The 26,678-nt window shown below is 36.7% G+C and overlaps 1 protein-coding gene across 1 annotated transcript in view; it reads right to left on the bottom strand.

Annotated features, from left to right (window-relative positions):
• Nucleotides 1-1,177: 1,177 nt before the first annotated feature.
• SH3BGRL2 (SH3 domain binding glutamate rich protein like 2) overlaps nt 1,178-26,678 on the bottom strand; it is an 82,119-nt gene continuing 56,618 nt past the window's right edge. Inside the window, exons 4-6 of the mRNA XM_077902601.1 lie at nt 22,947-23,132; nt 7,663-7,743; nt 1,178-4,174 (exon numbers count right to left, since the gene is read on the bottom strand). Coding sequence (XP_077758727.1) covers nt 4,163-4,174; nt 7,663-7,743; nt 22,947-23,132 — 279 coding nt within the window. The 3' untranslated portion in view covers nt 1,178-4,162. The remainder of the gene's footprint in view (nt 4,175-7,662; nt 7,744-22,946; nt 23,133-26,678) is intronic.

The following is a 26,678-nucleotide window of genomic DNA, read 5'->3' on the forward strand; positions in this document are numbered from 1 at the left end:
ATAATGCCCAACTGCAAAGAACATCAAGTAAATGACAGAAGATACAGTTTAATGCCATTTAGTATTGTTTAAAGATCCATATGATAAAGGACAGAAAGGCTATGATCAAGAGAGTTCAGGAGAGGGGCTCCTGCTCTCAAACGGGTGAGACAGGGCCAGAGGATAGCACACAGCGCCTCGGAGGAAAGGCAATGAATGAGCTGGTGACAGGCACGGGGGGGGTTTATTACTCTTTATATTTTAGTGTGTGTGTATATGTGTATGTGTGTATGCATATATATTCCACTGCATGAAATAATTTTTAAAATTGGCAGGGTTGTAACAAACAAAGAAGGTTATACATAATGTTTCAGTGAGTGCCACAAACTGACCTTGGCTCCATCATTCACCACTCAGCAGTAACCGCTGCTCCTGATTCTGTTTTGTCCTCCTTCCAGGTGGAGACTACTGTCCTGCTCAGAAAGAACCCACTGCGTGCTAGGGGCTCAACACATGCTGATTGAAAGGATGACCAAACCAACCTGACCTGCATTTCTAGAAGAACTAAGAAAACTGAAAATCGGGGTTATAAGTGGGCAGTGATTACCTGGCTTATTTGGTTTCACAATTTAGCACATTTCCTCCAAACTTACAGCCTGTTTTCCTCCTTCACCCTCCCTCTGTCTTGGTGTTTAAGGTCTGAAATAGTTCAGTGATGAGATCAGCCTCAGACTGCCTTCAGAAATGTTTTCTCCTGCTTTCAGAGAGGGCTGCATCTAAGGGGGCCATGCCGTTTAACGGTGGCAGCTACACTGTACTTGGTTTTCTACACCCAATTAAGGGAACAAATCCAGCATTCCATGGCTTCAGTGTACTCAGGAAACCACAATTGTTCATCTGTTGGAACCAACCAAGGGAATAAGAGATTTAATGGCATCCTTGATCATGGTCACTGTCTGAGGGGTCTGTGATCACCTCCCAACACACATACACACAGAACCGCATACACGTATGTTTCCTCGAACAGTCCAATGATCTGTCGCAGTCTTAGAACTAATCTGCGGCATTCAGGTATGAGATTCATGGGAGTAGAAGTATGGCATCCCAACTAAACAGGAAGGTTTCAACCAAACGCAGAACTAAACTTAGAAAAGGTATAAGAAATGGTAGGGAACAAATACTCCATTTTCAAAGCATGTGTTTTCTGGAATGTATTTCTGTTTAATGCTGAATATAAAATCTGAGATTTCACCAGTGCCTGTAGAGACAAACGCATACACACTGATATCTATAAACAATGATTATGCAGATCAAAGTGGGCACGGACACTTCAGAAACACTGTTAAATGAAAAGCATTTCTAGAAAAAGCAAAACGTTATAGAGCAAAATCAAGTTTAAAAAAAAGAAAACAGAAAGAAGCTTTGGTACCTTTCAATAACAGAGACCAAAAACAAGTTTAGCTCATTTTAAAATATATGTAATACAAAAACAGCAAGGTATTTAAAGGAATCTATAAAACAGAAATAAATCTAAAATATATATATAAGAATCTGAGAGAGAGAAAAAAATCTTCCTTTTCTCCTCTTTGATTTTAATAGAACACCAGAATTTGGAAAAATAAGTATTTCCCCAACTAAATTTTCTTTTGGTCTGCATATACCTAACAGGATGGCACTCTATATTTTATCTAATTTTAAAATGGCATAATTTTATTTTTAGCAGCACATATCCTTTGTCCCAATAAGCCTACTACAGGAAATAAAAATTGTCTTGAAATGCCTTTGATATTACATCTACATCTGCAACTCTCACCTATTGCTTTCCTAGGTTTTTAAGACCCTGCATATTCAAATCTAAAGGCATCTAGTTAAAGAAGGGAACAAGAAATCATTACATGTTTGTTTTGGTAAAACATTACACGTAAAGAGACAATATTCTCTGAACACAATGTGGTCCCAGAGGGCAATATGTCAGTACTCCGCAGAACCTGGGTATTGTAGTAAATGCCACATAATGTGCTTCTACCTCACTCATAACAAGTACAGTACTAGCCAGGGCTGGTCTCTCCTATTTCCATGCTGATTTAAAAAAGAAAAAAAAAAGTAAGGTGAGCAATAGACGATATGTAACTGGTAGCAATTTAGCAATACCATCCATCTAGTATGTTTAGGAGAACCATTCTGGTCCTACTATAACCACAGGAATTCAAAAGTTTTAAGATGAACAAATCTGAGTAGCTATCTTTGTCTAGCAAGTATCGTATCAATCCCACAACCCCAGGATTTAAATTGCAAGGCCCCAGTCTTACCAAGTTGGTTCTTGGAGCTCATTGACAAGAACAGACTAAATATAAGTTAGGTCACTGTAGAATTAAAGTTTTTAAAATTGTTGTATCTGAAAACGAAATTCTGAGTCTTATCAGAAGACTCATTTACTCAAACACAATATCCAGTTCAAAAAAAAAGTTTCCTGGATAGTCCCTGGGATTTATCAAATGGAATTTGACCTGGATTTCATTTAATGCCAACTGAGCAGTAATACCCATGATTTCACAACAGCTTTCTTTGGAGAGAAAATTGTGGATCATGTCTTTGTTCCAGTCAAGTAGAAATCTGTGGCATGCTCTTCTTCTGGTTGTAGTCCTGGGCTGCAAATCTCAGGCTGGGATTTCAACTTTAGCATTTGACAAGTCCTTTAGAGTGGTCCACATTTAGTTGAGGGTGAGAGAACACAGGTGACAGGGCTTTAATTCTTATGCTCTTTCAATTTCTTACATCCTGCTTAGAATCTGAAGGATAGGTCCCACATCAGGGTGCTGAGAATAGAATATTCTGGGCAACCCTCTAAGAATTTATCCTGTTCAAGACTGTTTATGTTTGGCAACTAAAAACTCTCAAGACTGTAAGCAGGGATAAGGATGGAGAAAAGTAGCCTCTGCCCTAATGAAGTAGACATGTTCAGTATCCACTCCAAAGAAAGTGGAGATTCTACATGCCAAGTACAATTCAGAGCTATTCTCTGACACCGCCTTTCTCACAAGACTGCTCTGAAAGCTCACTGGTATCCATATATGGAATGAGAACACGTATCTACATTACTCTGAAAAACCTGGGACTGTACATTGGCCAGAAATATGAGCAGTTAGATGTCCAGTGAAAAGCAACAGAGGAAAAAAAATGAAATTGTACCCCAATATTAGTATCTTTTAGTGTGGGTTCAAAAATATATCTAACTAAAGATCTTCCTTTCTCAAAAAAATATAATTCATTCACAAAATAGAACAAGCAGCTGTTAGTTAGGGAAGCTGCATTTAAAAATATGTTACTTGTGCATAAATACATTGCTAGAGCTGAAAATCCCTTTAGAGAGGAGTCGGATCATTTCCCTATAAATTTGCTATCTAATTAGTACACCTCCTAAAATATACCTTTTAAGCTGTCTTCTACATTTAAATGAAATTTTTCCTTTGCAAGAGATAAAGAAGCCTATATTTTTCAAAATACCAACTATTTTTAACCTTGTAACTTGGTCCTGATCACACATTGTTGCAACAGTGTTTTTTTTTTTTTTTTAAACATCTGTATGACTTTGGGGGATTTATGGAAAGAAGAGTGTCCTCTGCCAAAGGTGGTTAGAACATCTTTTTCTATAGGTGCTATTACAAAGCACTGGAATAGTGATGTATGTGACTTTTGCAGCAAAAATCTTTAGCCCTTTGTCAACCAGCATTGCTTTTTTTCTTTCTGATCAAAAATTTCTGATAGCCTGGCAAACTAATTTCAAGGATACAATCCAGGCAACTTAAAGAGAGGCAGGTCTGAGCAATACTGGCATCAACTACAACCTAGGGCAGATCCAACATTTTCTCTCCAATGGTGCCACCCACTTATCGTTCAGTCATTAAGGAAGCACACCTGTAACAGGTCAGAGTACCTCCAGGTGAATGAGGCAACTGCAGGCAATTCTGAAAATAAGAAAAAACACACCACAGTCCTGATTTGGTTTAAAGCAATCATGCAATCCCATTATACCCACGTCTTCCAAAAACACCTTTTCCATGGCAAGCAAAGTTACTGTTGATGCATGTGGCTTTAGTCACAGTGATGCATTGGGTAAGCAGGTGTGTGCTGAGTACCAGAGGGCGCTCCAAAATGCATCTCCGTAATCTTCCACTTGTCTTCTCTAAGGTTCTGCCTATTTATTAAAAAAAAAAAAAAAAAAAAAAGGGAAAAGTCAGTTGTTGCATTGGATTGACAAGAAAATTTACCCTGGCAATAATATTTTAAATGTCAGGAATGGAGATGTTGGAAATCACAATAAATCACCCCCAGGTGATTGATGAGAGCAAATCTTAGGTTTTAGGATCAGCACAGATTTCAATCATACCTACTCAACTACAAAAGTGAAATATAAAAATGAAAAAGAAGGTACATGTTTCCAATGACTGTTGAGACTCCTCTCAGAGGCACTGTTCCACTTGTACGTAGGTGAGTGGGTTGTGTTTGGGTACTTCACTTGGGGCCTGTGCAGGGCAACCAGAGATGAAGAACAGCACCTATAGGGCCAAAACTCTTGGTAAATAAGCTGCAGGCCGATTCCCTAAGTGCCACCTCTGGCCCTCCCCGCCAGGACAGCTCCATGTTTCAACCACAAAAGACACCTGCCATAGGGGGAGCTTCCGAGACATGCTCAAGCTAACTCTTGCTGATCAGTGTCCAGGATTTACCAGTTGTTACATATTTTGAATATCACCCCTGAATGGCAGGGATCCAAAAGCAGAAACTTCTACTCCAGGTCCTGCTTTGAATCTAATTAAACAACAAACTTGATGGTTTTCTACCTAAAAATTATTGGTGAAAAAGGGCTCCTTTTCTCTTAGGTACGTACCACAGTGGGTTGGCTTCTACTGGCTCCAACTAGTCAAAGGAGGAAGTGGACTCCCCTAGGGTTTCCATACCTTCCAATTTCTTCAGAAAAGTCAGAAGTCTGTATTTTAAATATTAGCAACTCATTTAAAATCTTTTCAAAATTCTGCACAGGACAGATGCATCCAGAGCCAATGTGGCCTATAGGCCACCATTTTGTGACCTCTTACCTTCCTCTGTCCTGTCCATTTTTGAGAACTGCCCAGAGTCTACCTTATATCTGGGCCTGTTGGGTTTGTAAACATTCTTTTCCTACCATCTGTCTGCTCTCTCCCTACTGTGTAAGAGCAATTACAGATGCTAATGGCGTTTTTATATGTTCCTTGGTAGGCTTTCTAATCCTATTGTTTATATGTATGTATACTGCAGAGAGGGTGGCAAAGGAAAGGAGAAAAGGGAGCTTCCACCTTTTAGTACATTGCTCTGCCTAGGCCTTTTTTTTTTTTTTTAAGATTTTATTTATTTATTCATGAGAGACACAGAGAGAGAGGCAGACACAGGCAGAGGGAGAAGCAGGCTCCATGCAGGGAGCCTGATGTGGGACTCAATCCTGGGACCCCAGGATCACGCCCTGAGCTGAAGGCAGGTGCTAAACTGCTAAGCCACCCAGGGATCCCCTGCCTAGGCCTTTGAGTGTGGATGTGAACTGAATGTATATTCCTCACAAGGTAATAAATAAATAAATAAATAAATAAATAGGAAGGGACAAAAGGCTAAATTGCTCTTAAACATATTTTAACCTCTCTCTATGCAGACGAAGTGTGAGCTGCTATTAACCCTTAAGGCACTGAATGATTCACAGGAGAGGGTCGCACAAACACTGCACCATGGCCTTCTATTTTGGTTCCATGTGCTCCTGCTCGTATGACTGATTCAGGAGCCTGAATATGGTGGGCTGAATGGGTCGGGTTGCCCAGAGCCTTTAAGTCCTTTGGAATGGTCTATTAAAATCAAGCCAATGTCAACAGTATCAGAAGACCAACTTTAATACTATGATCACAAGTCATGTGAAAATGCTATCTTATAGATAGCATAGGCTTCCTGAGAAACTTATGAGAATTTTTTTAAAGATTTTATTTATTTATTTATTTATTTATTTATTTATTTATTTATTTATTTATTCATTCATTCATTCATTCATTCATTCATTCATGAGAGATACACAGAGAGAGGCAGAGAGATAGACGGAAGGAGAAGCAGGCTCCTTTGCAGGGAGCCTGATGCAGAACTTAATCCCAGGACTGTGATCACGGCCTGAGCTGAAGGCAGACACTCAACTGCTGAGCCACTCGGGCATCACGAGAATAAATATTTTTAAAGAGTAAAAAAGTCATCCCTCAGAGTCTCTAAGGAATCTGCATCTTCAGGGAAAAATGAGAACAAAGATGGCAAGCACACCAAATTTTTTTTAAAGGTTTTTGCATAGATAATGATGTCCACTAGATTTATGCATCCTTTAGATTACTCCCACCCAAGTTTTCTCCACTTCTTTGAAGATAAATCTGGATTGTTTAATATCTTTGGATGAAATATGTTATAAAAATACTACAATTTTCCTAACAAGTATTCCAATTTTCCATCTTTATAAAAATAGTTTTAAGAACTTTTAAATATTATATGTGTGGGTTTTGCCACTGTTTAAAACATATGCACAGAAACCACCCACAACCATCTGTGGACTTAGCAATGTAAAAACAAAGCAAGATTTCACATCAGCTATGAACTGCGGGTGCTGGTGTATAATTTATATTATTGATAGTCTTTGCTTTCCTCCCATAGGTGTTCCAGAAATGGTACAAATCCTGGGTGGCTTCAAAAGACCTATTACTTATAGACATCAAAGTTCCCAGTAATATACTTTCATTTTAATTCAGTGTTAAAAATAGGCACTTTAGAATTCAGTCTCAATTTGAAATATAGTCAAAACCTCAATTGCTTCGTATATAAAGATCACAAGGAAATGCGTCCAAAAAAGTTAATATGCTTATCTCTGGATGGTGGAATAATAGGTGATTTTTATTTTCAACTCTATACTTTTGTAAATGAAACTAGGCTCCTTTCATAATCAGAATAAAATAGTTATGTTTTAATGGGGCGAATAATCAAAATATTATTTAATAAAAATGCTATTTTTTATTTTAAAAGTGAATCTACACACTTCACAAAGCTGTCATTATATATATATTTAATATATATATATATATATATATAAAATACAGATTAGACTTCTGGTCTAAATATTAGAAAAGCTTGAGCCTTTTATGTTCCATCAACGACATATGACATAATAAAGTAGCTTCAAAAAACATTTTTGATTAGTTTCGGAATTGTAGTGTTTTTTTTCAAGGTTGACCATTTATTATTATAGGTTATCTCCCAAGTAAAGAAGTTAAATGTGCAGAAAACCTTAAAGATATGGCTTTGATTCTGTTATTTCAAAAAATGTAAAGTAATGTAAACTTGCACTTTAAAATAGAAAGCACTTACTACCTTAAATTCTTGGAAGAAGGGGATATAGACTATAAATAAAATAAATTATAAAAATAAATTCTAATATACAACAATTGAAAATTTGAGAAAAAAATAAACTGTGCTTCTTTGTGTGTTTTTATACTGGCCAGACCCCTGACTATGCATTTGAGAAAGTGAAATTTAAAAATTTAGGAGACTACACATGATTCCTCTAACGCCTTCAATCTCAATCCCTAGAGACAATTCAAGAAAAATAAATTTTAAAACTAGAAAAGATTTACCTACCTTTGATGCCAACCGTGATTTCAGGCCTAAGAATGAATAGACTGTGTTGCTTTCCTTTGCTTCAAAAAAACTGTCATAATCCTAGAAAAAAGATGAAGAGAAAAGAAAAAAAGCAAAAAATTAGTATTTGGTACTTTTGAAAAATTCTTTATAGAAAGGTAAAAAAAATATCATTGCTCCATCCAGGCCAGGAAAGAGCTACATAAATCTACTGGATTTGCTGTGCTTGAGCATAAAAATTTCTCTGAGTATGACGATGGGTGTAACATGTTTTTAATCCAAGGCCTGTGATAGGATTAAAATGTAAAACACTGACAACACAGGAGAAATCAGAACACATTCCCTTTCCCTCCTGTGCGAAACACTAACATTTATTTGTGTGAAATCACTCAGATCTAAGATTTTATTTTATTCTAGTGCTTCAATATGAAAGGCTGACTCCCAATTCCATTCTTGATATTTTGTTATCTAGGGCTTTAAAAAAAAATCACTGGGTAAACAGAAAGCCATAAAGGTCTCCATGTGTCAGTGCAAGTGCTTCCATTCTGCTTTTGAAGTTTTCCACATTCTTTCAGACTGTGTCTTCAGAGAGAATAAAAAGATCAAATAAAACCTAGAGGAAACTATATTCTCTGTAACATTTATCTTTGCCTCAGACACAGAATCATTTTTCTCTTCCTACTTTCACAAGGGAAACCATCAAGGAATTCTAGTCAATACGTTCGTCAATTGTTTCTTTCCAAAAGTTGCACACATATATAACTATATGGTTTCTAAGTTGATGTAAAGCTGTCTTAAAATTTGGTAGAAGTCCCTCTGATAACTTTATCCGAAGGATAAATGTAAGCAGACAGTGATCAGAATCATTTTTAGCCATTTGCTCTGTGCCAGGTGCCTTACAATCAGTACTTCATTTAATCCCCACCATAGACCACCTGGTTGGAGACTGGCTCAGAGCAAAGAAATATTTTGCCCAAGTTTGACAGGTAATCCGTGAAAGAGCTGAGATTCGGGGCCAATTCTCATTAACATTGAAATCAATGCTTTTTGTACTCTGATGCTTGTTGCCCAAGAGGAAACCAGGTATGGAGCACCCTGTATACTGGAGTCACTAAGTCCTAATGAATCCACTGCTGAGCTGAGCCAATAGCATCACAAGGACTTTTGAAACTTGTCTAGGAACTAAATGAGAGTCCATGACTTGTAGAATGGAGATCTGCTTCTTGCAAAGGATGTCTCAATGATGAAAAACAATCTTTGAATTATTTCACTCTGTATAGATTCTCTTGTTCAAATGCTTTGGCAAGTTGAGTCTCATGTGGTTTTGAAGGTAGCTTGATTTTAATTCATTATCATCTCAGCCTAACAACTTGCTGCTCCTTCCAGATTTCTGGTGGTAGCTCCCTCTGCAATTTGGGGTCAGGCCTAATACAGTTCACCACCAAAGAGAGGCCTTCCTTGACGTGCCAAGAAGGAGCAATCCATCTGAAAAGGGAGACTCAGCAAAAAAACTACTTCAAAAATGGCATTTTAAGCTAAAATCTGAAGGAGGAGAAGAGTTGACCAAGTAAAGGATTGGAACAGGGGCACTCAGGACAGGGAACAGCACTGATGAAGAATGAAGCTGGCAGGTCTGACAAGGATGAGCACATGCCAGACTATGTAAAATCAAGAAAGAGATTTTGAATTTTATCTTAAGTACAAAAGGAAATCATGTATGGGCTCTGAGCAAGGGAGCAGAATGATCTAGTTTCCTTTCAGAAAATAGCTAAGTTAGGGGCGCCTAGATGGTTCAGTCGGTTAGGCATCCAAATATTGATTTCAGCTCAGGTTGTGAACTCAAGGTCATCGGATCGAGCCCCATATTGTGCTACACACTCAGCAGGGCAGCAGAGAGTCTTGAGATTCTCTCCCTCAGTCCTTCTCCCCCCTCTCTCTCTCTCCAAATAAATGGATAAAACCTTAAAGAAAAAAAGAAAGAAAATAGCTAAGTTAACTGTGTGGAGAATAGAGTCAGGCCAGCAAGAAGGAAAGCAGGTAGTAAAGTGAGAAGAGTGTTGTTGGTAATCCAGGTAAGATGGTGGCAGCCTGAACCCGACCAATGATAGCGGAGATAGAGAAAAGTGAACTGGAGATGTTATGGAGGAAGAATTGATCATACTCAACCATGGAATTAGGGGAGAGGGTTAAGGAGAATTAAGACTTAAAGCAGCTCTAAGCTTTGTGACTTGATAGGAAAGACCAGAGAAAAAGCAGATGTGAGAATAAGGCTAAAATGGAGTTTCAAAATGTTCAGTTTGAGCAACTGTATGAGACATTCAAGTAAATAAGATACCAAATGGGAAGTTGGAGGTTTCTAGTGACTCTAGGATATTACAGATTTCATATAATTTTATGGAAAATTTTTAATTTTTTATAAGAAAAACTATGTCATAAATAATACAGGTCTAGCAGAACTTAGGCAAAATCCCATGAACTGAAAATGTTGTTAAAATATTCTTTTTAACAAAGTTATTTCCAAACAGTTGAGTACCATTTCATTGATCCAGGTTCAAGAAATAATCCTGTTCAATGCATACTTTCTCTGCTTTTAACATCACTATGGCTGGGGGGCTTCTTATGTGAATATTGATTAGATCCTACTAACAGTTTAGAAATTGTCACTTAAGGTAATTAACTCCTTTCAAAGTGACAAATATAAGATTTGGTAATTAATTTTAAAAGTAGAATAATTTAAAGGCAATAATTTTTAAAAGTGAATGTTAGAATAGTACCTGACAAACACCAGGTTACCAACAGTTTTTGTCAAGGATGAACGAGTTGTGTTTGCAAATTAATGACTGATGTGTCTGTCATGTTTTAGGTAATCTCATGCTGGTAATATAATCTGAGTAAATCCTCCTCTACTATGGGTTTTTAAAAATTATATAAAAAATTATGTAAAAAATGTTTTCTAATAAAGTCTGATGAATCTCAAAGTGTAAAAGGTAAATTTTTTTTGTCATATTTAGACAAAGAGTAGGTGATTAATAATCTAAAATCTTGGATTTCTTAATAGTTAATACCTCCTTCCAGAGGTAATAAGTTAAATACTATGATTGAGATAATTTAAAATAGTATTAGAAATTTTAAAATCAAGTCCTATAAAGTATAAATTCTTATGGCCATAGACATTTCCCAATAAAAGAGAAAGGTCTGCTTTCTTAACAAATTCATTTCACTTATCAGCTTCTATTATTAAAAATATATCAAGGTTGGTACTGCAAAAGTTAAAAGCATTGTATTTTAAAAACTCACTATTATAAAGTTTCTAAATAGGTTTGCTGAATTCCTTATAGTCAAAGACATTCTCTCTGAAGTGTCTATAAATACACATCTGCAAATTATACATTTCAGGACAATCAAACCTCTGTAACAATACCAAATAATAATCAGTTAATATTACCTGTGGAGAAGGGCACAAACATAAGAGCATAGTCAAGATAAAATTGCCCAGTTTCAGAAGCTGGTACATTTTTCTTACGTGAAAACAAAAGATGTTTTTGTGCTAACTGCTTATGAAAAGAGAAATTTCTGGACTATATAGGTATCAGTGTAACTGAGCACTATTACTAATGGAATATCTATCTAAATGCTGCAATTTTAAGAAAAATAAAACAAGCTAAATAGCTGTTAAGAAGAAAAAAAAGCTTCTGTCACCTATATTTCTGTTTGCATTCAAGTGAAAACCAATGTTAGAAAATTTCTAAGCTCATGATAAAATCTACAACAGGTAAAGTGCACAATAGCCTCATTCTTCCACAGAGCTTACTTGCGTACATTACCCATACATACACCATGATTAGACTACTATGGGCTAAACGAGCATTCGAGACAAAGACCTTAAAGTTCTTTGCCCTTTTAGTGTTCCCTAGGAGAACAGCGAGGAAAACCCACAGCAGCCACGCTGCAAAGCTGTATCGCTTCCCACACTAAGTCAATGACAATTAAATGACAGACCCATATTATTTCTACATGCCAAGGGCATATCCAAACAGGAGGCTATGGGGAATAAAAACAATACATGGCTTATATGGAAATGGTAGCAGCACTGATTTTAAATGAGCCAAAGCAAATTTGGCTTACCCAAAGGGAAGAAAAAAAAAATTTAATTCTTTCTACCAGAGTTACTGCTGCTGCAGCTGAAAATGGGCAGAAGCTCCTTCTTAAAAATTTTCAAGCCTGAGGGTAGCCTCTGAGCAGAATATCTTGATTTAGTGGTTAAGGACCATTAATGCTATGTTCTATTTTATAAAATCTTGACATAGAAGGAAAAAATAGTTGACAGTTCCAACCCTGGTAGTGTATGTAAGATGTATTTGTCTGAAACAGCTTCATTCAGCAATTTTTATGCCAAACACCAAAAATATGGGCAAGCCCGAAGCTGAGGATTTTAAATTCCTAATTCATGCTTAACATTTCTGACCATGCTGGTTCAAGACAGTAGAGCAAGCAAGTACATCTACCCAAGCACCAACTGAAATTGAATTAAAAAAAATGTTTGTGTTAAACACAGGAAAAAGAACCAGCAATAACATTTTAAGAAATACCCAGAGGAGTTAAGTGAAGAGGCTTACAATTAATTAAGAGAATCTCTGGATATTGACATTTATGTCATTCTCTTTTAAGCTACAGGGATTTAGTAAAATAGGATAATGTATCATCCGCTATGACTGCTCACACAACTAAACAGCTCTATAGAGATTAGCATTTATATGTTTATAACAAAATAAATATTAATATGTATATATATTTTATTTTATAATAGTTATTACAGTTACAGGAGAATGTGACTTATAAACTTTAGCAATGTTGTGTGTGTGTGTGTGTGTGTGTTTGTGTGTGTGTGTATGGATGAACATGGGGGAGAAATGAGAGAAACTATTAAAAATCCATATTTCTCTTCATCTTTCTTTCCTTTTTTTTTTTTTTTAAAGATTTTATTTATTCATGAGACAGAGAGAGAGAGAGAGGCAGAGACACAAGCAAAGAGAGAAGCAGGCTCCATTCAGGGAGCCCAATGTGGGACTCGATCCCGAATCTGGGATCACGCCCTGAGCCAAAGGCAGATGCTGAACTGCTGAGCCATCCAGGCATCCCTCTCTTCATTTTTCAAAGAAAAACGTGCTGTCTAAAGTTTTAAATCAAGGAATATAGGCACAGAATGGTGGTAATTAAGAAAACTATAAAGCAGAACCTGACAAGAGAGGCTATCTCTTGGGAGTCCAGGGGAGGATGCATAGAAAGCAGGGCAGAGTAAAGGGAGTTTTCACTTTTGACCCTCCTTTATTATCTTAATATTGAAAGTATTAACATGGCCTTAGTGTCTTAACAGTTTTGTTTTCTTTTCATTAACTCTAACTGCATAAGGCTCAGAAGGAGAAACATTTTAACCAAAAGAAAACCTTGAATATGCACCCTATTTAAGCCATACCATTAAGCATGCAACTGGGGGAGCCTGAACCTGTCTGGATGAAGGTTTTCAATATTCACAGCACAGGCCATTGTTTTAATGAAAGACACGTCTCAGGGATTCATCACTGTAGAATATTGCTGCAAACATCTCAGTAAGGTGAAAATAGGAGATTAAACATTTATAGACAGAAGAATAAAAACTATGGTTATATAAAAGAGATAAAACTGCAAAGAATATCCAATTAAATTGTTATGCTTCTGGGCATACAGCTGATCAGCAAGCAATAAAGAGGAATTTATATCACCCCTTCCCCACCACCCTACTTTTTTCCTTTCCTTGTATCTGTGAGATGTCATATAAGATTATTTACAGTGAAACATCTGAAGAAGATTCTCCTTGATTAGATAAGTTATCTTTTCAGACAGAAAGCCTTGGAATACAGATCTTCTAATTCAAGTTAAGTTTCTTAAGAAAATTCTACCTGTGGGATAGGTGAACTTCTAGCAGAGGTGATCTTCCAAACAGATTTCATTGTAAAATTTAGAAGGATCAATAAGCTTCCTTTTGAGAAATTTTACTTTGACTTTTACTAATAAAATGGGAATGCAAATGCTCAGAGCTTCAACAAGGCAGGACCCCAAGAACAGCTTAGCTACCTGGTCAGCTGAAAACATCTGTGTAACTATTTATCCATTCAAACAACTGATTTTTGCTAAATACTTGCTGGGTTTCTAATATTATATAGATACTAAGATAAATATGCCACAGAGCCTGCTGAAGTGAACACAAGGAACCTCAGAGACTGGCTGAAGGGAAAGATGTGAAAAAAAAATTCTATGAGATCAAGGTCATAATAGGAATGAGGCACAGGTTTGCTGGGCCTAGGGAAGGGGCAGTGATAACCAGAGCCCTAGTTGGAGAAAGCTCAATAACAAGGCCCGTCTGCCTTGATTTCTGAGATAGAAACAGGGTGGAATTACATAGATAAAAATTACAGGATGTGGTAACCAAGTGGGTATTGACTGAGGTGAAGAAAATGAGTTAGGGTAACTTTTAGGGCTTTGCCTTATGTATCATGTAGATGAGATATAGTCATTAAGCCTACATCAACAACATCCATATTTTAGAAACAGAGCACAATCTCCTGTGAATAATGTAAATTTCAACTTTAGCTTTCCTTTTTTTCTTTTCCCTATTGACTCCAACAATCAGAGTTCTAGTAACACAAAATTACTGCCAGTCAGGCTTCATCATAGGTCAAAAGTCTATCATTACATTCTATTCTGTTCTGCCAGAGGATATATTTCGCTTTTATGGTGGAGACTTGGGAAACAGCCAATCCTGTGTATGGTCCAAATGTGACCATAAGGAATCCCAGGAGGTGGAGGAAAAGTGAATGGACAATATATAACAGGAATAAATTATGGAGGGGCCTCTGAGCTAAGCAATGGTTTGACATTTTTAAATGGTCAACAAATAAAAAAAAGACAACCAAACCAAAAAGATGATGTGGCAGAGAGAGCTGGTGGTCCGAAAAGACTAAAGTATTTACCAGGTAGCCCAAACCCTGATCTAGAACATTGGAGGATATATTTTGAGGCAGCCCCTATAAAAGTGAAATTTCTTTGAAGGCTTATTCAATCTTAAAAACTCATGAAGTCAGGCATCTTTCCCCATAATATATTAGTGTTTATTTTGCTTTTAAAAAATGTGTTTGCAATGTACTCAAAATCTTCAAGCCAAATGCTGCTCTGGGCAAGTGGGCAGTCTTTATGCTATGACTTTGCCGCCCCCCCCCCCGCCCCCCCCCCGCCCCCCCCGCCGCCCCAGCCCTAAGAAACTCAACTTTGGTTTTACCAGCAACCACATATAGTAATCAACTTGTTTTAACTTTTACTAGTTCTCATTTCACCAAGTGATTTTTTTCTTCACCTTGAACCCAGATTCTAAGGCCACCAACCATAACTCTTCATATCTTGGTAACAGTATACCCCAAAATATTTTTGTTATTTGATAGAAGACTCTTAAGGAAAGAAAGAAAAGTGGCTCCAAGGAAAAGAAAAAGGGTGGAATAGCTTAAATGAGAATGTACTTTATAAAATAACATTCAATTTAATGCATTCTTCAAAACAGCTTGCTAGCTGAAAACTATCATTTCAAGTGACTGGAAACAAACTAAATAGCCCACAATGAGGGAATGATTAAATAAATTATAATAATCCACCCAAGGGAATAATATGCAGTGTCTAAAAAATAAGCTTACAATGACATGGAAACTATTTTTGTTAGAGAACAAAGCAGGGCAAAAAATGGTATATATAGTATGATCAAAAAACATGATTTTAAAAATTTAAATCAACTTGTAAGAAAAGAGAGTGTGCATAGACCAAGTGTTTGCAGCTGTATTTGAAAGGTAGTATTTATTGTTCCCCCTTCTCATTCTCATTTTTCAAATATTCTCCACTTCCATATTCATTTTAGTGCTGGGGAAAAAGAAACAACAATAATAATGTTGGATAACTAATTCAGTATGAAAATCTCTTTAAATATCTCTAACAACTTCTTGAGAGACTTTTGGCTGAAAATCACTTCTTATATTTATCTGTGGATATGTATGTGTGTATACATACATATAGGTGTGTGTGTTCAAATTCAATATATTCAAATTCAAACATGATTTTTTAAAAATAAAATCATATGTATACAACAAGGATTTGAAAACTGATACTTAAGGGAGTTGGTTCTGCATGCTTCAAAAAGATGCCCAAACACACTTAAAATTTATTATCCCAAGACAATCTTCTCAAAAGACTTTCATAAATACTGCACTTAGAAACAATACAACTACATATATTTAGGTGTTCTGTGGTGTGCTTCTGAGCCTACACCAAAGGTTAGAAGACACTAACACATCTCCTTGTCTCCTTTGATGGGAAAGAAAGAATAGGAGAGGAGATGCCACAGGAAAAACTGCTAGTCAGTCAGCCTTTCTGTATCTCCTTAAGATTAATCTAACCCATCTCTAGACTACTTTCAGGCTCCAATTAACCAAGGTAATATGGGGAAAGGCAGTCAGAGTTGGTCCCCAAATCATTACTTAAATCAAAATAGTCAAGAGCTTTAACATAAACTTATTTGACTAGCATTAGACCCAATGCTTAGGTACAAATTTACCATTCTACAAGTATCACCCGAAAGTACCAAAATAGTAAATTCAACAGTTTTAAAATATAAACAACCTTATAAGTTGCCCTATAGAAAATTATCAAAATGGTTATTTTTCTATAAAAATATTCTGCCATCTATCTTTCAGCAAGCTGTCCTCTCTTCCTTACAAGACAAGACTTACATGAGTAACTCCAGCCACACATTCTATCTCACCTCATCTATTCTCACAATCATCCAAAACCCAATTCTGAATACAGGCATTCTTAGTCAAACCTGCACCAACTTGTCTTCACTATCTAAATAGTCACTACCTTTTCCCGTTTTGATGGTTAATGTGAACCCAGTCAAATGAAATGAAGTTGCATTCCCATTCCTAACCACCATTTTTTTAAAATAAAAGAATTAAATTCAACAAAGTTACAGGACCAAAAAACAGCATATAAAAATCACCTGTGTCTCTATACACTAATGAACAAACAACTGGGAAAGGAAATTTAAAAATAATTCTTTTTACAATACCAAAAGAGTAAGATTCTTAAGTATAAACCCTAACTAAGGAGGTTTAAGATTGTATGTTAAAAACTACAAAACATTGCTGAAAGAAATGAACAGAGACACAAATCTATAGAAAGACATCCCATGCTCATGGATTGAAAGACTTAATATTGTTAAGACCTCAATATTACCCAAAGCTATCTAAAGATTAAACATAATCCCTATCAAAATCCCAAGTGTGCTTTTTTGCAAAAATAAAAGAAAAAATATACTAAACTTTACATGGAATCTCAAGGGACCCCAAATAGCCAAAGAAGTTTGAAAAAGGACAAAGTTGGTGGCCTCTCATTTCCTGATTTCCAAACATATTACAAGCCACAGTAACCAAAACAGTGTGGTACTGGCATAAAGACAGACATATCAACCACTGTAGCTGAATAGAGTCCAAAAAAATAAACCCTCATGTATATGATCAAATGATCTTCAATAAATGTGCCCCAAGACTACTCAATGGAGAGAAGGCAGTTTCTTCAATAAATAGTGCTAGGAAAACTAGTTTTCCACATAGAAATGAATGAAGTTAAGCCCTTATCTTATACCATATACAAAAATTAACTAAAAATGAATTAAAAACTAAATACAAGACCAAAAACTATAAAATTTCTATAAAAAAACAGAGGGGAAAACTTCATGATACTGTATTTGGCAAGTAATGATTTCTTGGCTAGGACTCCAAAAGCACAATCAACAAAAGCAAAAATAGACAAATGGGGCTACATCAAATTTTAAAACTTTGTTCATCAAAGAATATAATCAACAGAGTGAAAGACAACCTAAGAATGGGAGAAAATTGATTTGACCTTGATTTACAAAGGACTTGAATAGACTTTTCTTCAAAATGATATACAAATGGACATAAGAGTATGAGATGTTCAACGTCACTAATTATCAGAGAAATGCAAGTCAAAATCACAATGAGATACCACCTCACACCTATTAGGATGGCTACTCTCAAAACAAAACAAAACAAAAAAGAAAAGAACAAGTAGTGGTGGGACGTGGAGAAGTTGGAGTCCTTCTGCACTGCTGATAGGACTGTAAAATGGTAAAACCACTATGGAAAACAGTATGACAGTTCTTCAAAAAATAAAAAATAGAGCTACTTTATGATGCAGCAATCTCACTTCTACATATATATCTCAAACAACTGAAAGTGGAATCTCAAAGAGATATTTGCAAACCCATGTTCAAAGCACTATCATATTCATAATAGCCAAAAGGTGGAAGCAACCCAATCCATCAATGAATGAATGAATGGATAAAAAAAATGTAGTACATATGTACAATGGAAGCCTTAAACAGAAATGAAATCTTGTCACATGCTTCAATGCTATAGGCTAAATGTTTGAATCTCCCTAAAATTCGTATGTTGAAATCCTGATGCCCAAGGGCCTTTAGGAGGTGATCAGGCCATGAGGGTAGAGCCCTCAAGGACAGGATTAATGGCCTTATAAATGAGGTCCCTTGTCCCTTTCACATGTAAGGACACTTCAGGTAGTTGGCAGTCAGCAATCCAGAAGAGTGTCTTCATCAGAACCGAACCATGCTGTCACTCTGACCTTAGACTTCCAGCTTCCAGAACTGAGAAGTAAATTTCTGTTGTTTGCAAGATATTCAGTCTGTAGCATTTGTTATAGCAGCCTTAACGGACTAAGATATACAACATGGATGAATCTTGAGGACATTATGGGACATTATGCTAAGTGAAATAAGCTAGTCACAAAAGGACAAACATTGTATGATTTCACCTCTAAGAAATATCTAACATAGTCAAATCCACAGGTAGAAAGCAGAATGGTTGTTATTAAGGTCAGGGGGGCAGGGGTGACAAATGGGAGTCGTTTAATGGGTAGAGTTTCAGTTCTGCAAGATGAAAAAGTTCTGGATATTTGTTTCACAACAATGAATATACTGAACACTACTAAACTGTACACTTAAAAGTAAGTAACTTTTACAACATATATTTTTATCACAATAAACATTTTTCAAAAAAACAAAACAAAACAAAAAAAAAACAAACATTTTTCAATAAAAAATAAGATAAAATAAAAATTTATTTTAAAAATTCAAATCTTTTCTCCTCCCCTGAATAGGAAGGGAGAAAAAAAAATGAAAAGGGAGTAAATATTTTCCTTTTGTACAGATGTGTGCATTTTCATTTCTGGTGCACTCCACACATGCCAGTTCCACAGAGAAAAGTTTAATCCTTCAACATGAGGATCCTGAGCTTTCCAAAATCTGAATCAGACACTATAAAACCCATGAGAAAAACCTAGTAATTGGGATGTTCACCTTTAGATTACTCATTTCCAGAGAAGAATCTTGCTCATGTTAGGTAACTCCCAGGAAACTGCAAGAACAACGAGTCTGTGCAATTTGGGTTCTTGACTACAAAAAACTCAAATGGACATTAGCAACTTAACAGGAAAGGAATTTATGGCAGGATAGTGAGAAGCTCTGAATCCACATTAAACCTGGAGATCCAGTTTATAAGAGGAATTTCTATGTCTGGGTGGCCAAGAACACACGCCAGGATCAGCCCCATTAGGACACCTGCCATGGCTATTCCTGAACCCAAGACCCCTGTCCAACTGATCCTGTGTTGTTGCATTATCCCCTCAATGTTCAAATTCTGGGATGAAAAGAACTGATGGGACATGCCAAGGAGCTTCCATTCAGTGGGAAATTTTTCCCAACAGGCAGATTATTCAATACTAAAGGGCAGAGAGAGGGAAATTGTCTATACTGATTACCGAGTAGCTTATCAGCAATTTATGTCTCCTATGGCTAGCTCACCCAGTTTAAAATAAGTAATAAGTTTCTAGCCACTTTCAGAAAATAGGAGAATCTTCATGCTTACTGGATCCTGTCACCAGCAATGTGACAGATCTCCACAAGTTATCAATCAGAGAAGACCACTCAAAAACTATCACTAGGTAAAGCAAGGTACACCTGAGCAGGCAGGATGAATGAGAGACCACGGTTAGTTGCCCTCTAATGCTTCTGCTTTTGTCAAAGTCGAATTTACTTGACCATGATAAGAGCAAACACTGTCTTCAAAACTCCTGCTAGCACAAACTATAAAGACAGAGTGTGTACTGGCGCTTCTGTCACCATCCCCACAGGACTAACATTGCTCACACAGAGAAGATGCTATTTATCCACCATAGTTTAATCAATGCATAAGCCTCTAGCCAGCTCCTAGACAGTCTATCTGAAAAAGTTTCCATAAACTCTGTAGGGCAAAGATTCACAGAGACTTAGAAAGTCATAAAGAAGTGAAAGCAAGGATAAGGAATTAACTATTTCACATTACATTCTTTTATTCATTCAATACATTCCTGTATTCAGAGGGCTCTGAAGACTTCTACTTTTGTGATGATAGAGCAAAGATGTCTTTTCTTACTTTATCTTGAAAAATCAACAAAACAAGAATTTAAAAAAAAACAATCAGAAACACTATTTAAAAAAAAATAAAACTTGGAGAAATCTACAGTTCTGAACCACAACATATGCAGGAAGTGGTGAGAGAAATGATGAAGGGCACTAGAGAGCAGAGGATCGTCAAACCTTGGTGTCTGAACACACTACAGGAGCCCCCAGGAAATGGCAGGATCTGGAGGCATCAGCTATTGTGAAGGTGGGTGGGGTGAGCAGACAAAGGCAGAAAACTGGGAGACTGAAAATCTACATAAGCAGCAGTTAGATTCCAAGGGTGCCTCACTGGTCAAGGAACTAGAAGGCACACTGTTAATAAATATGGCTTCTGGGAAGCAACAAACTCCTAAACACCAGCATGGAAGGGGTGTGTGTGTGTGTGTGTGTGTGTGTGTGTGTGTGAAAACAGGGCTATGGAGGGAAAATGTACATGACACAGAATGAGATCCTCCAGCCCTCTCACCCTATATGTCCAGAACTCCAGGAGCCAGGCTGATATCCCCAAAGCAAGAGACTGCAGGGCATTCTCTGGAAAAGTTAAACCATCATCTGAGAAAAGGCCTGTAGATTTTACTATCTGTATCTACAATGAGAATGTAACAGGCTACCCAACCAATCTACAGAGAAGTCCAGTGGGAAACAAATCTACACACCTATATTAAGACACACACAGCTTCTAACAAGCGTTCTAATGCTTAATCTCCTAAGCAAAAGACAAGCATCACCAGATATCTGAGGACAGCCCACCACATTTGAGAGAAAAGGCCAAAATAAACAAAGTGAAAAAAAAGGGAATTAGTAGAACAGGGACAACATTTTAAGGGAAGAAAACCTCAAAGAAATATTTGTTTGTTTGTTTATTCATTCATGAGAGACACAGAGACATAGGCAGAGACATAGGCAGAGGGAGAAGCAGGCTCCATGCAGGGAGCCTAATGTGGGACTCGATCCCAGAACTCCAGGATCATGCCCTGAGCCAAAGGCAGATTCTCAACCACTGAGCCACCCAAGCATCCCAAGAAATCATATTTAATATCTCCACTGAGCTAAGATCTTGTACTCATCTCATAAAAGCACATTATTCAAAAGAAAATATCAGAACATAAGAAAGGAAAATAAAAGGTGACATAATTCAATGAAAAAACTGAGGTTAAAGAAATCTTCCAGAAAGTAAAACAAAAAGTTAAAAAGGACAATACAAGAAAAAAAAAGATAATATTAGAAAATTGGTGTAAGAAGTTCACTATCTGGGATGCCCTATGGAAAACAGCAGGACACTTTCTATTGCAAGCCCTGGAAACCAGATGATAATAAAGCAAAACCATCAAAATTCTTTCTAACCTACTAGAATTCTATACCCAGTTGAATTACCCCTCAATTACAAGACCAGAAAAAGGAATTCTCACACCGGAGAAGTCTGAGAGATACAAAACTGTTAGATTTTTAAGTCTTCTAAGCACTATTTGACTAGTAGTTTTGCTTTGTTTTGAAATGTACAGTTTATACAGTTTCAGCTATACCTCGTTTTGGTTTGCAGATACAAGAGCACATTTTTTAGGCTTTGTAATCATGAATGGGATACACCTTCAGTTACCACATACTTTCTGTAATAAAATATGAAATCACAATCTAAAAAATTCCACATAAACAATAAGCTTTATGCTTAAAAAGCACCTTACAGTAATCAGGATCACGCCTAAGCTAAGTAAATATCCTGTGAAGTAAAACAGATATTAAAGATGAGAAAATTGATGCTTTAAGAGAAAAATGACTTTGGAAAGGTGTCAAAGCCAACATAAAGTCATACGAGAACTCCAATCTAAATCTAGGCCCATGTTCAGGGTTTTCCTCTTCTGACATGAATACAAGTGTGTGCACAATCTCTATGGGGTAGACGTCACAATATCTTCTTCTCTCTTATGCACATGGAAACTGTTTCCTTTCAAGATATCAAAAGTATTATTATTCCTTTTCTCCATTCCAATACAGCCCACCTATTTATTTCACCTTAAGCACATCGGCACTATAGCCCTTTCCCCTTCTTCAGGCCATGCTTAAAGAACTATAGTACAGGTCTCAAAACAAACACTTATACAGAGCATGATGAATGGAAAAACCTTAACTACTCATTAGGAATAAGTTTTTCAATTTTTTTTCTTAACCCAATAAGAAGGAAAATAGATAATTAGACAAAAATGACTTTATCTTCTCATATGCTACACACAGGAGGAAGGCACCTAAGGTATTTTAGATGTTCATAATGATCCATCTGGCTCATTATCCTAAAAAAAGAAACTCTGGTTTATAATCAGCTACTAGCAGTTTTTTAAACAATAGAGGGGTAAAGATTCAAGGATACTCCCTTCCACTCTACCCCTGAAACATATTAATCAAAAAAATCTGCTTTAAAATTTAGAACACAATAAACACACACATACACACCCCTTCCCACAACTTTCCTCAATCACAGAGACAGGAAGACCAACAGACACATACACACTCACATTCACACACGGTCTGTGTCCCTGGACTCATATACCCTCTATTAGACTGTGAATCTGAACAGCACAGGGTGAACAGGACACAGTCCTCACTGAAAAAAACCCAACTCACTCTAGATATTCCGAATCACCCAAAGAAATAGCATGGTAACAATCTGGCTACTTACCCCACAGTATCGGTCACCATTAAATATCTGAGGTGGCAGAGGGTTGCCCTGAGCGGGCTTCTTTTCTGGGGGGATGTTTTTGTACATCCATTGTCTCTGTTCTTCTGACATTGTGATATCCACCTCCTCAAACTCTATCTTGTTGGCTTCCAGAAATCTAACCACATCCTGCTGCTTCTTCTTTATCTAAAGAAAGAAGACAAACAAATAAGGAGAAATGCTCATCTGAAACAATATGTAGATATTTCCAAATTGAACTAGATTTGGTTTCTCATTGTCAGAGGTCACTGACGAAAAAAAAATAAAAAAGAGGTAATTTTCCTAGGCACCATGCATCATCCCCTCACTGGATATCCAGCAGAAGTCTATGCAAGTCCTCACACAATGATTTCTTTACCTAGATAGACTCCCCAGAACTTTGGGGCACAACCTGGAAGGATGAGATTATGTATGAGGTGAGAACTCGGTTCTCAGTAGGCCATAAGCACTCTCCCTCCTACTTACAGAAGTTGACATTTACAGTTATGAAAGCTCCCTCTGCCAAAACCATTTGAAAACCATGTAGAGTCCATTTGAGATGTTGACATTTCACTGATTCCTGGGAGCAGCAACATTTTTATTCCCTTAGCAGTCTCTTTCAGATATTCCACAGCTGTAGCCACTGTCATGAAAGCATCCTTTCATCAATTCACAAGAGAAAAATGTTCTCCACTTCTAAGGTGAGAGTAAACAACAAGCACCATCTTACTTTGAACTCTATTCCTTAACCCTTTTTGCTCCTCTCAGCTTTATGTTTCCTTCTTTGGTTACTAGGGGTCAGGTATGCTCTTGAAGAGCTGCAAACACATCTGTAGGTTTTCAAAATCTTATGAATCTTCTTACTTAAGGGTACACACTAAATAATTCAGACAGGATGACAATATTCAATATCTTAAACACAGCAGGTAAAACATTCAACAAACTTGCTTTTTCTAAACAATTCTGGGATGTGCACAGAGAACGAGCTTAAATGGTGCAGTGAATTTTTTAATGGCCAGAGAAAAGAATCATTCTGAGAGGTCAAGCCACCAGAAAGACCTGTCATCTAGAAAATAAAACGCTTGAAGAACAAACTTTCATATACTGATTGCCTCTATCAATTTCCTCCAACTTCCTCCAAAAAGCCTCAATGACGTGTGCTCCTGAGATGGAAATATGTCATATGTAGGAGCACAGAGATTTTGATCACTGGGTTAAAATTTATGAATGACTAACATGATTGTACAGTTAATACGGACAAAAAATACAAAGCTAGCAAAATAGGACATCTTAACACTCAGTGATATTAAAAACAAGAAAACTACTGTATGGTTATAAATCCAAATTGATGCATTATCGCAGTTTCTTGAATTAAGCTATTTCTCATTTCTGAAAAAGTTAACTTTTTTCCCTCACTGGTACACAATTTCAGAAATGTAGTTATATAATTTTGAAACTCTGGCTTGCAAAAAAAAGTATTATTCATCCTACTTAATTTCCCTTTATAACCATTTAAGGCAGATACACAAGGTTGATGATGCTGAGGTAAAAAATAGGTCACCTACTTTGATCAAGGTCCTATAATGTCAAGACAATCATGCCATTCTCCTACTTAAAATCCTTCTTTAGGGATCCCTGGGTGGCACAGCGGTTTGGCGCCTGCCTTTGGCCCAGGGTGCGATCCTGGAGACCCGGGATCGAATCCCACATCGGGCTCCCGGTGCATGGAGCCTGCTTCTCCCTCTGCCTGTGTCTCTGCCTCTCTCTCTCTCTGTGACTATCATAAATAAAAAAAAAAAAAAAAAAAAAAAAAAATTAAAAAATCCTTCTTTAGTGAATCCCCATTGCCCTTGGAAGAACACACAGATTTCTTAGCATAGGACAATGTCCATGATTCAGTTCCTTTGACTATGAAAGCAATGTATTTGCATTTTTAAAAGTCTAGAAATTGTAACACAAGCAAACAAGAAGTTACTTACAATCCTCTCAAAATTTAATTAGAGGAAAATCTTGGTAAATTGAACTCCAATAAAAAAATTAAAAAAAATTAATTAGAGGAAAGGGTTTGGATTTAATATCTGTATGTAGAGCTTTACATATTCAACACATTTCAAATGTTCATGAGAGTGATCAAAAAAGAAACTGACATATAGTCGAACCTTAGTTTTCCATATAATGTATATACACATAACATCCATCCCACTTCTTTATCTCCCCCAAAATGTGAATAACCTAAAAACTCATATACTCTCAATACTAGGATAAATCAAAGACATAGCCCCACAGACACACATACACACACACAGAGCACTTATTGCTGGACTATAATCCTTTGTTGCTCAACTGATCCCTTTTTTCATAAGATCACATTCAACAAAAACAGCTGCATCTTGCTCCTTTCACTCAAAAATATACCCCGTGTCCAGTCACTAAAAATTTTTTCAAAAGCATGAATTTTAATATCTGCTTAGCAATCCATCATGTACATATTTTCAGTTAACTACTACTCAATTGTTGGTATTTAGAATACTTGTAAATTTTCACCACTAGAAGTATCATGTAGTAAACACCTTTAGAGATCTTTGACTGTATCTCTCAACACTATTTTAGGACAAAGCCCTATGAATGAAACTCAGATAAAAGGGTAGAGACATTTCTCTAGCTCCTGATGGACCCATGCTAAACTGCTTTGCAAAAAGTCCATGTTGGGGTGCCTGGGTGGCTCAGCCAGTTAAGCAGCTGCCTTTGGCTCAGGTCATGATCCCAGGGTCCTGGGAGTCCAATGCAGGCTCCCTGACCAATGGGGAGTATGCTTCTTCTCCCTTTGTCTGCCACTCGCCTGCTTGTGTGCTCAAATAAACAAATAAATCTTAAAAAAAAAAAAGTCCACGTCAATTTACATTCTCATTAGCAATGTGTGAAAATATCCATGTCTCAACACCTCTCCCTCCCTACAGAAAATATTTGAAAGATGTATCACAGAATATTAAAATTCAAATGATGTGAGTGATGGATGTGTTAACTAACCTAACTGTGGTAATCCTTTCACGATATATCAAATTATTGGTTGTACACCTTACACTTAAACAATATTATATGTCAATTATATGTCAATAAAACTGAGGGAGAGGGAAAGTAATAAATTGGTTGCTGTTTTAAAAAAATTCAAATACATCATCACACACTAACAATGCTCAAGAAGCAATGGATAGTTACTAACAAAGAAGATAATTGGCAGTAAAGAGTAAAATGTAAATAATTATATCTGTTTTATTTATTTATTTTTAAGATTTTATTTATTTATTCATGAGAGGCAGAGACAGAGGCAGAGGGAGGAGCAGATTTCCTGCGGGGACCCCAATGCAGGACTCCATCCCAGGACCCTGGGATCACAACCTGAGCTAAAAACGTAGACGCTCAACCACTGAGCCACCCAGGCGCCCCTATATCTGTTTTAAAAGCAGAAAGCAGGGGAGACAGGACCAGGTTTGTGTTTCAAAGAGATAATTTTAATACCACACAACTTCAAAAGAAAGAAAGGGGAGTTCTGTATGTACTGTTAACATTGCTATGAAAAGATCTCCAAGGTACATTAGTAAGTGGAAAAAAAAAAAAAAAAAAAAAAGGAACAGAACTATGCATAGACTGGGAACATTTTAAAAAAATAGAGAAAAAAAAGGAACATACTTGTACTTGCTTATGTTTATGTTAACA

The sequence above is a fragment of the Canis aureus genome, chromosome 7, assembly GCF_053574225.1.
Source record: "Canis aureus isolate CA01 chromosome 7, VMU_Caureus_v.1.0, whole genome shotgun sequence".
Lineage (NCBI taxonomy): Eukaryota > Metazoa > Chordata > Mammalia > Carnivora > Canidae > Canis > Canis aureus.